At 43.8% G+C, this 17,273-nt stretch overlaps 1 protein-coding gene across 3 annotated transcripts in view; it reads right to left on the bottom strand.

The window, feature by feature from the left end:
- Pde4b (phosphodiesterase 4B) overlaps positions 1-17,273 on the bottom strand; it is a 516,183-nt gene that overhangs the window by 115,575 nt on the left and 383,335 nt on the right. For all 3 annotated transcript variants that reach the window (XM_055628760.1, XM_055628761.1, XM_055628762.1), the window contains one exon: positions 8,078-8,272. In XM_055628760.1, the coding sequence (XP_055484735.1) occupies positions 8,078-8,272 (195 nt within the window). The remainder of the gene's footprint in view (positions 1-8,077; positions 8,273-17,273) is intronic.

Raw genomic sequence — 17,273 nt, 5'->3', positions numbered from 1 at the left:
ATAATATAATATAATATAATATAATATAATATAATATAATATACAATATATTATATATTATAATATTATATGAGAAACACACACACAAATATATATTGGTTTTTCTTTTTTTTTTAAAGCAGGAATCTTTATTTTCACTCTGCCTCAAGAGGATAATAATCCAGCAGAGAGGTTTACATTTGAATTTTCTTTTTTTTTTAATTTTTTAAATTTTTATTATTAGTTACATTTTGTTAACTCTGTATCCCTCATTCCCTCCCAATCCCACCCTCCCTCCCTCATCTCCTCCCTGCCCCTTTCCAAGTCCACTGATTGGGGAGGACCTCCTTCCCTTTCATCTGACCCTGTTTTATCAGGTATCTTCAGGACTGGCTTCAAAGTCCTCCTCTGTGGCCTAACAGGACTGCTCCTCCCTTGGAGGGTGGGGAGGTCAAAGAGCCAGCCATTGAGTTCCTGTCAGAAATAGTCACTGTTCCCCTTACTATGGGAAACCAATTGGTTACTATAGTAACCAAATGAGCTACCACAGGCTACATCTGAGCAGAGGTTCTAGGTTATATCCATACATGGTCCTTGGTGGAGTATATTGGTTTTTCTAAACAGGGTTTCTCTATATAGTCTTGGTTATCCTGAACTCACTTTGTAGACCATACTGGCCTCGAACTCACAGCGATCTGCTTGCCTCTGCCTCTCTGAGTGCTGGGGTTAAAGCCTTTGCCCTACCATGCCCAGATGAGACCAAAGATATTTTAAAGCTAGAATACACATAAAGACAGAAAGAGAAATACAAATGATGGATAATGAATGGGACCCCAAAGAGAGATGAATTATAGATTAGTAGAAGTAAGGCGGGCTTGGCAGACTCAGTAGTGTCTGAGATGGACTTTTAGGGACATAGTCTGTAAGGAGGTAGACAGCATAGATGATGCCAACGAGAGAAATGATAATAGCAGAGGATCTAACATGGGAAAACAGTGAATACGCTTGTGGGTGGATGTTAGAGTACATTAGCCAGAGGCGCTTGCAGAGAATAAGGTTAGAAGGTCCCCTGCACCCAAGATATGGGAGACAGAGCCTGCGATGTTGGTGATTAAGTCAACAGGGACAGGTAAAGCGCAGTGAGGCTTTTCAGTGAGGCGGGAGGTGAGACAGACAAATCAAACAAGCATTTTAAAAGGCGAAGTTCTGTGGATGCGGAGGGATGAAAAGCCAGGGAGAGCCCCGGGAGGGATGGCGGGAGGTTACTGGCAATGAGAAAGAGCCTACGCAGCCAAGAAAGGAACAGGAAATGATGTGTTGAGCAGACGCCAGGGATCTTGTCAGAACTCAGCATTTACTTGCATAAGGAAACTGTATTTTCATCTTAAAAAGTGAGCATCTGAGAAAAGAGGCATGAGCAGAAACAAGAGGAGTTGGGAATTTTCATGGAACCCAGGGAGCTTACAGGTACATGCTGAGTTTAAGGAGCTTAGGGATTCCCAGGCAGTACTATGGACCAGAGTGTGATGTAAACAAGGTATTAAAACTACAGGCTTAGGCTTCACCAAGGCACAGGCATAGTCAGGGCAGTGCTTGGGGATGGCTTTCTTCATGGCAATATATATATATATATATATATATGTATATATGTATATGTTAAGGAAGCCAGAGAAGGAGCTCAGGGGTTTCAGAAAGGGGATAAAGGGAGAGAGAATAAAAATGAAATCAGAAATGGTTGCTACAAATGGCATGTGGTGACTTGCATGCCTGCATTTTATATGGCGACTGTCCAGATGGGTGAAAGATCTTGCTGTCTGTTTAGATTTTTGAGAGAAAGCTGACATGTTCCATAACATGCAAGGGTGAGTTGGAACACAGGAAAGTTGATTCAGGGTCAAGCAGATCTCCTGTGGCCCCTGGATTTTTGGAGTTTAAGTACCTAATGGAAGTCAAACTATTTAGGGAGACAGAGACCCCACCCCACATGGAGCTGGGAATCAGGGAGATTCAGAAACATCACCACACATAGAGCTGATGTGGAGCAAGTGATCTGCAGATGTAGTAAACATATAAACCAATGATTAAAGAAAGGAGGCCAACACTCCTTCCATAGGGGACTCTTGAAGTTGGGACAGCAAGATATTCAGAAACTGGGGGAAGGTGAGGAGGATTGGCAGAGCACCTGCACTGGCTCCTTAATAGCATTTGAGTGACTAACCTAACTCTGTAGGTCAGATGATAGCTGCTACAGAAGAGAGCAGATTTAGAATTGTATCAGGAAAGAAACCAAATAAAATGAAACAAAAAAAAAATCTTTCCAGATTACAGAACTATTTTGAAATCATTATATGCTATTTTACAAGTTAAGAACAGACTGCAATTGCAATAGAAAAAAAATATTTGACTATGGAAACTGATGTATTTACTTATTTATTTATGTATTTCCCAGATTATTAGAGAAAGCAGTTTGCCCTCTCAGGAACAAAGAGAAATATTCAGAACTGTTACACCAGCACCCTCTAGTGACAGAATAGGAACACTACACTGTTACAAACTAAGGATGAGCCTTCCAAGTGCAAAACAGGTTCTTGCAAATTGGGTCTTGCAAGTGACTGTGTAGGTCATGTCTTAACCATGAAACAGCTTTTTAGAACACAGAAGTGCCAATTCTCACATTGGACTCTGGATTTTATTAATTTACTTCGCCCTTCTCTGTTTTTTTTCACTCTATGTGGAATTGTCTTGTGCCTTCCGCCTGTCTTCTACAGATTACAAGTGTGGTCTTTGGGAGAATGCATCCTGCCTCTGGCCAGCATTGTCGTTTTCTCAGATTTTTTATTATCATCCATGAGAGCTAGGCAGGCTGTGTCTCAACTTTTTCATCTGCGCATAGGGGTTCTGTGAGAAATGAGGAGTCTTTCTTGGCACATAAAAGTGTTTTATTTATTTAGCCATGGTCATCAGTAGTAGGTCATTGTTGTGGTAATTAGGCAGTTGCCTGTCTGTCTTTTGGCTGGCAACAGCCTGCTTAAGACATGTATGCCTGCCCCTACTGCTTTCTGGAGAACTTGTGTTTCTATTGTACAGTACAGTTATGGGCTTTACTGTGTGTAACGGAAGAAAATGCCTAATTGTTAAGGAACAATGCGGTCATCTGTCATGTTGGCCAGGTGGAAAACTCCCCTCCGCCTCATCCCACAATTGTCAGCTAAGCCCTGTCAGTCCTGATTTGCAAATATTAATTGCTGACCAAGCGTCCTCTGCTGTAGGTCCCCATTCTTGCGATTACATGCATATGAGGCCAAAGTTGCCCCCTAGCTGCTTTTTTTTTTTTTTTTTTTTAGCTCTGTTTACTCTGCAGCTCATCTTTCCTCCTGAGCTAGGTTTCAAACCAAGCACCTTTCTCTCTCTCTCTCTTCATGTTTTTTGTTTGTTTGTTTGTTTGTTTTTTGTTTTTCCAAGACAGGGTTTCTCTGTGTAGCCTTGGCTGTCCTGGACTTGCTTTGTAGAGCAGGCTGGCCTCGAACTCACAGCTATCCTATCTGCATCCCTGAGTGCTGGGATCACAGGCATGTGCTACTACGCCCAGCTACCAAACACCTTTTGAATGGCCCTGGAATGGCCTTTTGGAGCACTGCTTGCTGGCAGCATGAAAAACAACCCCTAGGCCTTTCACAACAAGGAGGCTGTTGCTCCACCCAACCTCAGCCCCCAAAGTCCTCCCTACAGCTAGAAAGCTGGTCTCCTGCATACCCTCCAGCTTCCTATCCCATCTAGCTCAGCTGGACTTCCTCCAATAGGCCATTCACCCTGCCTGGTCAGGCTTTCCAAAGTCTTGTACAAGCCTCTCTAGTCTTGTCTTTATTTCTGAAGGTATTAAAGCTACTAACTGACTTATTAATAATCCTTTAGATTTTTGAAGGCACAGAGTTGTCTTATTTATTAGCAAAATGCTTACATTTAAGTAAATATTCACTAAAAGCAAGACTGAACATGATTCATTTTAATAGCTGGAAACAGAGGCAAATCATTGATTAATATTCTTATTTGGGGCCTTATGCAGTTTAAATCTTTGGATCTTTGCATTGTAGCATCACCCGGACTTCTGGGGTTCAAGCCTGGCTTCTTATTCCATGCCCCAGGCTTTCATCTCTAACTGAAAACAAAACAAAACAAAACAAAATACCAAACAAACCTGTAGTTCCTATCACACTGAGCATATGGACGCTAAATGAATGGACTTATGTAAAGTGTTTTAGCACATGGCACACGGACAACGCTTCATCAATGTGTGTTTTTACTTACCCATGATTTAGACCATAAGAGAGATTCCATGTATTAACAGTCATGGTAAGCAAGTGAAACTGTTGTGTGTCTAATCTGAGTCTTTGATACCACATTGTACTTTCTGGTAGTCCATCAATAAATAGGTCCTAAATGTAAGCGGCCCGTTACTGGTGCTTTTTGTCCTGGTCTTTAGGTCTTATCTCCCTTGACATTTCTCCCCAGGACACACAAAAGCTTTTTGCACATGGCGGCTTTTGAAAGTTCCTCATCTGAGGCTTTGCAAGATGGAATGACCAAATGAGAAAAATATGGCGCCTCTCCCCCTGTGGCTTTGCAGGTGGGCTCTCAAAAGTCCTCGTGAGGAGCAATTTCTGCCATAGATTTCTGAAAGGAAAACTGCCCCTGCTGATATCCAGCAATTCGGCTTTCCACTGAGAAACCTATTCCACAATATATGGAAGCATTTGTTTAGAAATGACTGCAGCCCAGGAACCAAGGACAGGCCAACTGATTGCCACAGCCAGGAGCACAGCTGTGCTTGCCTTTGGGGACCAGGGAAGACTTTGTTTTCCTTTTCAAGAAAGCCTCATCATACTCTCTTCTTCCTTGCTAAAAGTTGAAGCCATTTTACATTTCCATTCACATTTTTTTTTCACTCATTCACCTACTCTCGCCTAAACTGCCAGTAATTTCCATTTAGTCTACCGAGACAATTCATGTAAGGAACATTTCAAAGCCAACATTTTCCTAGTGCTAGGATTTAATGCGATGGAATTATGCAAAGCTTTCCATGTTTCTGTGGATTTGAATTTGTGACTGCTCTGTGCTAGATTGGAGGGGCTCCTGAAGACAAGCCATTTGGTAGCCATCCTGGCAATCTTTGCATCTGGTGCCCGACCTGCCATGGCCCCTCTTCTTGGATCTACTGGCAAGAAACATACTGGAGCAGTGGGAAGGGGCGGGGCTACTCTTCCTATATTGGTTTTAGTTCTTCCTGCCTCACTTCATGGGGCTGGTGGCATGGCTGAGTGTGACTATGACCCAAGCATTGATGAGTAGAGGCAGGCAGATTCCAAATCTCACTGGCCAGCAAGCTTAGACCAAACTAACCTTTCAGTTCAGAGAGAGACAGTGTCTCAAGGCAAAATGGCAGAGAACAGGAAAGAAAGATTCCTGACATCCTGTTCCTGCCTCTACACTGTCACCCACACACTTATGTGCAACACACACACACACAGACACAGACACACACATGAAGTAGAGGGAGAGGGGAAGGAAGGAAAGACTAATAAAAAATTAAAAAGTTAAAAAGTAAGAATTATGCTAGATAATTTTCACACGTAATTCTTGTTTGTCCAGAAGTGAAGATGGTGACCTTTTATAGGTGCTAAACTTAAGGGAATGTTTAACTGGTCAGTGAAATTACAAAGATGTAAAGCTAGGGACAGGGATAGTAGACACAGAGATCTTCACAACTGTAGTTTTGTAAGCCAGAGATGGAGCTGGCTTGTAAGCTCTAAATTATCTTCAAGTTTACACTCTCTGCATCATTTTTATCCCACATAAGGGAGCAGGGGAATCTAACCTGGGGTTTAATCAGCCTTGTCTGTGGAGCCTCAGTGAGTTGGAAATTCCTTGTGAGGTTTGAGATGAGTTTGGGAATGACTAGGGCACGAATTAGAATTAATAGGATTTATATGCCAACACTCGCCTTTTCTTCGTGAAATGGTATGGGAGGGGTCTATGCTTACCTTGAGCTCACTGCATGTCCTTTGCTCTCCCATGATAAAAGCCAGACTATGTAGGCTGGGCGGTGTCTAGGGTTTGGATGTTAGGCTAACAGAAAGCACCTGGAAAGGAGCATGGCCCCCAGCACAGGATCATCTGATGAGTTGCCTCCCTTCCTACAGAGTTCTGTGTGCCTGTGTGTCCCTCTTGTCATTGCCAGTTAGTACATAGTCTCTTTGAAAGCACACAGACTTTTGAGGAATGTGATCTGGTTTTAACCCGTCTCTGATTCTCCATACTGTTTCCCTCTTCTTTTTTCTTTTCTTTTTTTTTAAACCCCAACAGCCTCACACACTGCAAAGTGCATAGGAAAGTTAGCAAATATTTTTCCAAATGAGTAAAAAAAAATATATGGATTTTGGATCACTCATGATTGGCATGCTTTAGGACTATACACTACATTTAAAAAACAGATTTATTTATTCTTGCTTTCCCTGTGTGCATGTGAGTGCTTGCCTGCATGTATAGATGTCCACCATTTATGTGTCTGGTACCCATGGAGGCCAGAAGAGGGTGTTGGTTCCCCTGGAACTAGAGTTGTAGATAATTGCGAGCCACCGTGTTTGGTACTGGCAACCAAACCTAGGTCCTTTGCAAGGACAGCAGGTGCTGTTGACAGCTGAGCCAGCTCCCCAGTCTCCAGGCTACAGTACTTCTACTAAAAGTTGTGCCAGGGAATCATATGAAAGAAGTAGTTAGTAAGACCTGGAGAGGACAGGAGCTCCACAAGGAGAGCAACAGAACCAGGGGTTCTGGGCTCAGGGGTATTTTCTGAGACTGACACTCCAACGAAGGTACATTCATGGATATAACCTAGAACCCCTGCTCAGATGCAGCTCATGGCAGCTCAGTATACAACTGGGTTCCCTAGTAGAGGGAAGAAGGACTATCTCTGACATGAACTCAGTGGCTGGCTCTTTGACCAACCCCCCTCCCAGGGGGGGGGGGAGCAGCCCTGCCAGATCACAGAGGAGGACAATGCAGCCAGTCCTGATAAGACCTGATAAGCTAGAGTCAGATGGAAGGGGAGGAGGACCTCCCCCACCAGTGGACTTGGAGAACGACATGGTAGGAGATGAGGGAGGGAGGGTGGGATTGAGAGGGAATGAGGGAGGGGGGCTACAGCTGGGATGCAAAGCAAATAAAATGCAATTAATATAAAAATATAAAAAATAATTAAAAAAAGAAAAAAGAAAAAAAAAGTTGCTGCCAGAGGGACCCTGCAAAATATTTACCTGCTGCCAACTAAAACATTCCTTGCCCCTTTCACATTTCACAAGAACGTGAATCTTTTGGGGTTTCTTTTTAACAGAGAACAAGAACCCAGTGGACTTTTCCAGACTGCAGATTTTAGGGAGTTACTGAGAGTTTTATAACACACAATGTTAAAAATGATTGAGTGTATGCCCAGAAACCTTTTAAGTCATGGGTTTTTGCAACCAATTTCATGTGGATTCAGAAATTTAATAAACAGGCAATACAAACCAGTTGTCATTCTTTTGATAAAAATCAGCTATCTGCAATTAGTATCAGCCAGACACAAATATCATCTGTGCCTTGGCTGCTCTGTGTCACTGAGGAGGCAGGCAGTGGATTAGTATGATGGTAAAGTTTCACAGAAGGGACACAGGCATGTGACTGAGCAAAGGCCAGCGAGTGAGAATGGTGGCCAGCCACCATTTTTGTTCTGGCCCAAGGCCTCATACACTCATATACTCAAGTATGGTTGGAAAAGGGTGTTAAGGTTTCCATTCCACAAACGATGTTACAGTCTGGGAAATAAACCCAGTGAAAGTTTTCAGACATACTGTGTCTGCGGGGTTTTGTCTGTTGTTTTTTTTATACCCTGGGGTCCCCAGTCAAAATTCTGCAAGTCCTTAAAATGGGTATCGTTGCCACTTGTTCAGTTTTCTCTCCTTCCTCCCTTGGGTTGGCAACAGTGAGCGCTGCTCCTACAGCTGGGAAAAGGTTGAAATATATGTGAGGCAGAAACCCAGAGAGGAACAGGAAGAGTTTAACTTACTGCTCACTGGGAAGTGATGAGTTCCTTGACATCGCTTTTGGTGACAAGTCATAGTCGCTGTCGGATCTGTAGAGGAAGGACTCTCTGCGTTGGCTATGCCCAGGGAAGGTGGCATGAAGAACCAGTCCAGAGGAAGAGCTGGCCTGAGGGTCCAGCGGGCTCCGACCTGGAGAAGGGCCATTTTCCACATCAAAGCTTAAAGAGAAAGCGGGAAAGTCTGGTAAGTCGAGAACTGCAGAGGACAGGTCAGGTACACTGCCTGCCAGGCTCACTCTGCAAAGCTTAGTCTACAGGGCAGATCTCGGCTGCAGTCCTTCCCGTATTGTTGATAGGAAGCTGACTTCTCCAAACTTCACTCATTACTATTAATTACTCATTACTATTAATAAATAGTAACCCAGAATTTGGACCCAAAGGCAAAAGTCATGACCTTTCCCACAGCCTGAGCAACTGTCACAGATTCATAATGAAAGCAGAAAAACAACAAAAGAAAAACAACTTGTTGCTAATGAGAACTCCAGAGGAGGCCACCTCTGGTACCTCTAGGTGCCAGACACAGTTATCATGAGAATGATTTCTTCCTAGCTGGAAGAGTCCTTCCTTACATAAATATCAGCCTCATTAAAGACACAATTTGCATATTTCTGAATGTTTTGGGAACAAAGTGTTACCCTGAAAAACGCTCGCTGTCTGATTAGAGGGGCCCAGCCTGTTATTTAATATTCATATGTAAATTCAGCCACATAAATGACTTAATTAATCTGATAACACCAAATTACTGTCCCAGGCTTCAGAGCTGCGGCTCTGGAGAAGAATGCCAGCATAGACTCTCACAGAAAAGTGTCAGGAAGATTCTGATCCATGCCCCTCACTGGGGGAGGGTGCCCGCAGGCCCACTGTTTTCCTAAAGGCTCCGATCTTGAGCATAAACAGGAGCCATGTGGCTTTCACGCCTTGCTTCTGCCCCATTCTGCTGTCACCCTGGAGCAGTCTGTCCTTCCCATGTTTGCTTTTTCTTTTTAAAGATTTATTTATTTTATGTCTATGAGTGCTCTCCTGCATGTACACCTGCACGCACGCCAGAAAAGGGAATCAGCTCACTTTACAGATGGTTGTGAGGCACCCTGTGGTTGCTGGGAACTGAACTCGGGACCTTTTAGGAAGAGCAAACAGTGCTCTTACCCGCTGAGCCACGTCTCCAGCCCCGTGCCAGATGTGTGCCTTGTGCACACACAGCTCCCCTTAGCTTCTCTCCAACATTCACTGTTTGAACCACCTGCCTGCCCCAGCTTCTCTCAGACACTCACTGTTCCCTGTTGAGGCTTTGCTGAGAGGTTGTGGAAAAGTCCTCCAGGGCATGAGGATGGTCTTTTATCCAGTTTGGCCACAAGACTCAGCTTCCTTTAATATTACCCAGCTGCCATAATCCCCTCAGGAATTCAGGAATCCTAATCTGCTCTTTGGGTGTGTTTTTTTTTTTGGCTTGGTTTTTATTTATTTATCTATCTATCTATCTATCTATCTATCTATCTATCTATCTATCTATCTATTTATTTATTTTTTACTTGTACCTGTTACACTAATAAGAAAGTGTGTTAATCCGCCACAGTAAGAGATTCACACCAGGTAGGACCGAGGCAATTCTAAAACTACACTGTAGAAATGGAGACCTGCCTCTGCCAATAAAATTCTTTGTGTGAAAACACAGAGACCCCTCCAGCACCTATGTAAACAGCCAGGCTCAGAGGCACTCCCGGAATCCCAACACTGGAAGTACAGATGTGGATCCCGGAAGCTCCCTGGCTAGGTAGTCTTTGCACACCAGTGAGCCCCAGGTTTGCTGACAGATCCTGTGTCAAGAAGTAAGGCAGAGAGTTATTAAGAAAAACATCTAATGCGACCTCTACCCTGTACAAGCGTGTATACACACATGTTTACATGATCGTGTACACACATACAAACATCACACAAGAATTGATTGAAATAAGAAACACTGGGATCACAGTTGTTTAAAATTCGCGAATTGTTTACTTCTAGATTGTCCCTTTCTTATTTTTGATCCGCCTTCAACGACGGGCAATTGAAACCATACAAAGATTTGCCGGGCAGAACACCCGTTTTTCCCACGGCTCTCTTTACAGCCTCAGGCGATTCGGGCTCCTCTCATCCTCGGTTCCATAGTGGCATGCCGGATAACGGAAGCCCGTTTCTTCTCTAGCAAAAGTTGGTATGTATGAGTTGGTCTATGACCACTGCTGAGTGATCCTGCAGGGACAGGAAGTGCCATCTTGAATAAGCCGGAAGGAGGCAACAGACTGCACTGGAGCTCTTTGGAGCAGAAGAAGAAATGACGGAGCACAGGGGTATGAAGCCACCATAGAGACTCTGCTGATCAAAGCTGCTTTCAGACTCCATACAAATTCCCGTGGGAAGCAGCACGTGGGGATCCCTGGGGGAAGGGCCATGCAGGTGCCATAGTGACTAGCATGTACCAGGGATTACAAGACTGACTCCGCAGCTGGACCTTTTCGGAAGCCCAGTGGTTTGGGGGAGGGGGGGGTAAACTTCCCAAGGCTTCAGGCAGCTGAGCAGTCCCTTGAACTCATTTTCTTGTCGGCCTCCCTGGCTGGTACTTTGTAACAAGGAAAGCTATAATGAGCTACATTGCAAGAGGGAAATCTCTCCTAAATAGTTATTCTGTGGACAAGGATCCTTTGTAGCCCCCCCCCCCAATCTTACAGAACCTGTATGTCCTAATTCTGTCTGTGAACTCTTCTTTAAAAAATAATATTTTATTTGTATGTGTATGCCTGTTCATACATCTTGGACCACACCCATGACATTTTTCCTGGCAGCCAGAAGAAGCAAGTGTTGCATCCCCTGGGAGTGAAGTTACAGATGGTTGTAAACTATCATGTGGGTGCTGGGAATAGAACCTGGGGCCCTCTGAAAGGGTAGCTGAAGCTCCTAACCACAGAGCCATCTCTCCAGTCCACGAAGCCCTTCTTAATGGCAAAGAGGGAAGGTTCTTAAAAGATAAAACTTGGATTACCCAAAGCCTAAGAGTAAAATGAACTTCTAAATTCTATGTGCAATTGTATTATTATTATTAATTTTGATGTACATATTCATAGCCCTTCAATGCTAAACCAGCAGAATACTTTTAACAACAGCTATCCAGCCTCTTAGAAGCTCCAGTATGGGCAAGGCCAAAGGATTAGTTTTGGGGATGCCAAACTGTCTATAGCTATGCTCAGTGCCATGATCAGCACTCATGTGATACCCCTAAGTATTTTAACTGTCACTGCTCTCTGTATCTATACCAGTAGCTTGCCAGGTAGGTATGGCCACCAACTCTTAGAACTCTTTCCATGATGTTTCTGCTGGGCTCATCTGTCTTCTTTTCCACTGTCAGCCTTCCTGCTGCGGGAGACAATGTCCATAAAACACTAGCGTGAAAGTGAGGCTTGGGGCAGCTCTGTCACTTTTACCAAGCACAGCTACCAGATGAGCTGGCACTCGACCCCTCCCATACAAACACTTTCCTCCTCTTCCTCCTCCTCCTCCTCCTTCTCTTCTCCTTCTTCTTCCCTGCCTAAACTCAAAAGAGAGTTTGCTGGAATTCAGGAGAAGCCGAGGAAGAGGTCTCTGTTGCAAAGAAGCTGTACCAGTGAGACAAATGGCCTTTCATAATTCCCTGGGGCACTGTTTCAAAGCAACCTGAGCAGATGTACAGCTTCAGAACATACATGAATCACTAACCAGACACCAGCCCCAGTCACAGCAAAATTAGTGGGAAGACATCACAATACATCCCACAGATCGAGAAAGTAGAGGGGGAAGAGGGGTGCTGGCCAAGAGGGAGACTGAAGGTAGCCTTAACAAATGAAATGAATACACCACACAAACTGAAATACAACCAGGAAGGAAAGTGAATGTGCAAAGGCAGAAACAAACACATCAACAGAACCATCATTAATTTAGGCCTTTTCTGTCTCTGCCTTAATCAGGACACACATTTCATCTTTACGCTTCTTTAGACTAAAACACCATTATACAAACGGTCTAAGAAAGCTCTACAAAACACAGTCAAAAGGAAACAAAGTGTCCTTGCTAGTAGTTCAGTATTTTCCATCCAGACATGTTTATGGTGTGTATGTGGGTGGGTGGGCAGGTAGGCGAGCGATGGGGGGGGGAGAGGTGTACCAACCAGCACACAGCACACACACGGAGAAGCTGGAGGTCAGTTCCAGATGTCTTTCTCAGCTGTTCTCTGCTTACTGTTCTCTTGTTGACTTGGCTGGACTTCCGGCTGGTGAGCTAAAGGGCTCTGCCTGTCTCCGTCCCTCCTCTGCTCCCACAGTGTAGTTACAGAACACACTGCCTCTTTCCACAGGTTTTACATTGATTCTGAGGCTCCAAACTCAGGTCCGTAACCTCCTACGGCAAGCAACTTGCTAACGGAGCTGTCTTCCCAGCCCTCATCTGAATATATTTTTCATACCGATTTAAACAGTGCCTTCATAAGGTTTTACCATTCTCTGTGGTGTCTAGAATCACCACTTTTCATGGACCACTTAATTGTTTATCCAGCAGCTGTACTACGATTTTCTGAACAATTTCTCTTACATTTAAAGGTGACCGTATTTGTCATTCTAAGTAGTACTGTCATTGGTGTAGCTAAGGTTGCAGATACTCGAATATCTATTATTTATGAAGTTATGTTGACATTTCAGGTAAACTTGGATGGAGGAGGCCACTCATAAGTTTCTGATTATGTGAGTAGGCCATCTGCATGAGCGGAAGAGGCTGCCCATGGCCAGCGTGTGGACTGTAGTATTGTTAAACACACCTTTTTTCCAGGATAAGAGACCTGATCTGATAGTCCTGCTCACCTGTCTCCAAGCGCTTTGTGTGCTGGAAATCTACATGGTTGGGTCTATTTCTCCTGGCCCTGATATGCCTACACAATCAATGGCTTTTTATCTAACATTCAGTGCTTCTTTACTGCTCTGTAGTGGGAGCTCTCAACTCTTGCCTGCGTGGTGGCCCGAGAGGCGGTGTATCAGAAGCGATGTTGCTGTCACTGAAGGTACCTTCCTACTGCAATCTCCAGTGGAAGGCTCTCTTCTAAAATCATGTTGGATCACAAGCGAAATGATCACTTACCCTCTCTGGTGCTGCAGTCCCAAACTGATGCCTGCCACTTCTCTGTGCTCCCTCATAGTTCTCTCTGTAGTACAGTTGCCCTCACTGTCACCAAGAAATCAATTCCAGGACCCTCCACCCCATGCCAAAACCCACAGATGTGGGTGCTCCAATCCTCTTATGAAATGGCTTGGTGCTGACGTATAATCTCCACACCTCCTCTTGTCTAACTCCAATCATTTTTGGGTTACATATAATATAAAATGCAATGCAAAATTTAGACGCAGAGTCAGTGTGTTTTATTCTTCGAGGCATGGTAAGAAGAAAAAGCCTGTACCTGCCCCCCCCTCCATCTACTTTTTAGCCATGCTTGATTGCATCCTCAGAACCCATGGATTCATTGGGCTGACCATGTCATGAGACTACTTGCACATCTCTGTCTGATTCTCCATTTCACTGCTTCCCAGCTGATTGTCATAGTCAAGAGAGGAAATAGTATCTGTTTTTGTGTCCCAGACATTTGGGTCAGAATCCTGCAAACATCAGATTCTTTAAAAAAAAAAAAAAGTTGCCTGAATCAATTAAAGAATACTGTAATGTGTTGCAGAACGTTTCTCCTAGCCTCTTTTTCCTCACTCCTCACCCTCACTTCAGTCATCATTAGCACAACTTCTGTTGTTTCCTTCAAATTGATCTGTTAAGGATATGACTTTATTTGATCAGCCTTACGTGGTAATGATGAAAAAGTAAAAATTGGAAAGAAACACGGTTGTGTTTTCCCTGAAACAAACCTGCAGAGAATCTCAGGGCCAGCTTCAATAACCCTCCTCTCAACCCTGTGCTTTTTTGATAAAGGCAGGACCATCACCTGCCCCACACCTCCTTGGCCAGTGGCTCCTTCTACCCCTTGGAATCTTCGTTATGCCAGCTCTGGGCTGGTGACAGGAAGGAGCCAGCAGATGGCAGAAGTCACCACTGTTTCTCACGGTTTCTTGGCCTCCAATTTACATCAGGACCTAAAAATACCAGGATGAAGGACGGAAACATGAGATGTGAATGGAGCCTTTGATTAAACCAGGAGCAGCTCTTCCTTCAGGAATTCCAGTTGAACTAGGAGGCCACAGGCCTTGCAATTGTCCCCAGGGTGTTGCTTTCCTGACTCCCAATTACCTGCACAAGCCCGATGTCTGTAATGAAGAGTCATAAAGCAACATCCTAGTAATAGTTCATTTCTGAATCAGTGTGAGCTTTTCTTTTCAGCCCAGCCATTCTCTAGCAGAGTTTCTCTGACTAACTCTAACAAATCTTACCACTGGAAAGACAAAGTCTATTAAAAAAAAAAAAAAAAAAAAAAGAAAGAAAGAAAAATCCCAGGTCAACAGAGCTGCACACTGCCCTGGGGAGCGAGCTCTGCTTTTCTCTTTGCTGTCTTTTCAGAAATGACTCACTGAGCATCGTTTGCATCATTTAAGCCTCACAGTTTGCTAGACTTTTCGACCTATTTGAAAAGGGGGAAGAATGAAGGCTCTAAAGACGAAACTTCATTTGAAGAATCTTAAAGCATGACCTCATTTTATTACAGTGTTGTAAAAATTTCTGCCCAAGGTCCTTTCCTCCGCAAGCCAATCTTGACTCTGAATCTGTCATGTTGGACTGTCTTCCTCAGCTTAGTCATCTCTCTTCCTCCAGACCACAGCCTCCTTGAAGAAAGGCTTAAGCCTGAATTCATTTCTGTATTCCTAGAGCCTGGAGCTGACTCTCATAGCAGAACCCATACATGCATGATTGTTGGGTGAATGCAAGAATACCACAGTTGCCATCTCTCATCCGAAAAGCGGATCCATTTGGGTTAAAATGTTTGTCAGTCAAAGACCACAGTGGGGCATTCCTTCAAACACTTGCCTAACACTTGGTAACAAGAAATTAACCATTCACCTATTTCCTTAGGCACTTACACTGGCCAGAACTTCACTGTGCCATCTAATCCTGCAGTGGGGACACTAGGCAGGGACACACCCCGCTACTCAGAATAACACTGATCCATCTTTATAGAACCAACCAGTTCTACACTCTGTGGATCTCCTTCCAGAGAGTCTAACGGTCACCTACCTCACTGGCATTCTAAAGCAGCTTCTCACCACCGTGGTTTTCTTCTGGGGGTTTTGAAAATTGCACTAGCTGGCAAAAATCCCAGAGAGACTTTGCCAGAGGTAGTGTTGGAATGCTGAAGAGCTCCAACCCACTTTTCTTGGATGGTACCATCTAAGTTCAGACAGGGTGGGGGAGTGATGGTACATCATTGGATCCTGACACCTCTCAATTTCCACACTAACTTTTAACTGAAGAATTGGGTCGGTCGATGGTTGGGGTTTACATTTTGTAACGGTTGCTGAATTGTTGAGTTAGCTTCTCATGCTTTCCCTCTTCTCTGAGTTTTTCGACCCCTTACAGCTGTACCAGCTGTTTATTTTTATCTATCACAGCTTTGTGATTGTTTTCTGCTCGTCTATCCCCAGAGGACTGTACTCTCAAGAACATAGAACACCTTTTACACATACATACATGCACACACACACACACACACACACACACACACACGGAGGGGGGGGTAAAGGAGAGGAAAAGGGAGAGAGGGACAAGATTAATTCTACACAAAATTAAAACCATGGTATAGTCGTGGGAGTAAATTCCAAACTTTTTCCTGTGCTCCCTGACCATATCTGTCATACCAGCCTGCCTCTGTTCTGTAGAACTCGGCCCCACACGTCTCTGATTAAGAACCAGGTCAAACCCTAGCTCAGGGAAAGCCTTAAATAAAGATTTGTTGATGAATGAATAAACGAGGGCCTCTCAGATTGCTTAGCCTTCTGTTTTTTGTGTGACCGCTTTCTCATTCTCTAGCCTTCGACTAAGTTGCCTATTAGATATGCCTATAGATAGATATGACAGTATCTATCATAACCCTATGCTGTTTTCATTTTTATGTTTTTCTCAAAATTACTTGCCGATCTTAGCAACTCTAAACCCTATAGAGCCATCTCCCGCACTTAAAATGGGTTAACCAGCAGGGCCAGGCACTTGTCTGGGACACAACTGCCTGTTCCGTGGGTTAAGGAACGGTTAACGGAGCACCAGTGATGTTCTCAGTGATTCTCAGCACACCAAGCTTACAAACTTCTTAGACTTTTGTTCATTTGTGGGGAGGCTGACTTATCTATTTCCTAAAGAAGTGAATGTCCATACAAATTCTAAAGCAATTCAAATTAAAAAAAGAATTGACATAAAACTTGGCACAGATGTGAAATATTTTTTTTGTGGCTATGATTTTGAACATGAGATTGCTTTTATATCAGGCTTCAGATGCCATTGGCCTTCCAGAGGCACTGGAAAAAATGAGGAGGTCTGTAGAGAAGATGTATTCCCAATCCTGCTCACAAAATGCCATTGCTTAACATTTAAGGAATTTTGTATTTTAAATTAATTTGTGCTTCTCTCTGGGAGAAACAGGCCACATATCTATTTTTTAGTTCAGGTAGAAGGGCTGGAAGGCGTGGCAGTAACTCAAGTAATAATTATGAAATTGGAAATCAATGCCTCAGTCTCCGGTCCGCATAGCCATTAATAGTGTTTACGTCAGTTAACATCTGGCCTCCAAATGTTATCAGTCTTGAGCCCTGCACCTGGAGACAGCCTGACATTTGGATTTGAAACATGTGCTTTGGGAGGAAGAAGCGGTGAGAAGAGGGGGAGAAAAGACATGAGATAAAATAGAAAAATGAATTCCCACAGTCGCTTCTTCTTTCCCAGGGAGCCTACACAGAAAAACTGCACTCCTTTCTCCTAAAGATGCTGAGCATACTGAGTGACCCATGCCGTGTGCTAAGCACCCAATATATCCCCCCCACTTCACTGCCCTGATCACTTTGTGAGGAAAGAAGCAACCTCAAAAAAATGTATTTGTTTAAAAAATTTAAAATGTGTAGAACATTTTTCCTGCATATTGTGTGTGTGTGTGTGTGTGTGTGTGTGTGTGTGTGTGTGTGTGTGT

This window comes from Psammomys obesus, unplaced genomic scaffold (genome assembly GCF_907164565.1).
Source record: "Psammomys obesus unplaced genomic scaffold, mPsaObe1.curated_primary_1811, whole genome shotgun sequence".
NCBI lineage: Eukaryota > Metazoa > Chordata > Mammalia > Rodentia > Muridae > Psammomys > Psammomys obesus.
Note: the sequence above shows the minus strand (reverse complement) of the source record. Positions and strands in the feature narration are given on the sequence as shown.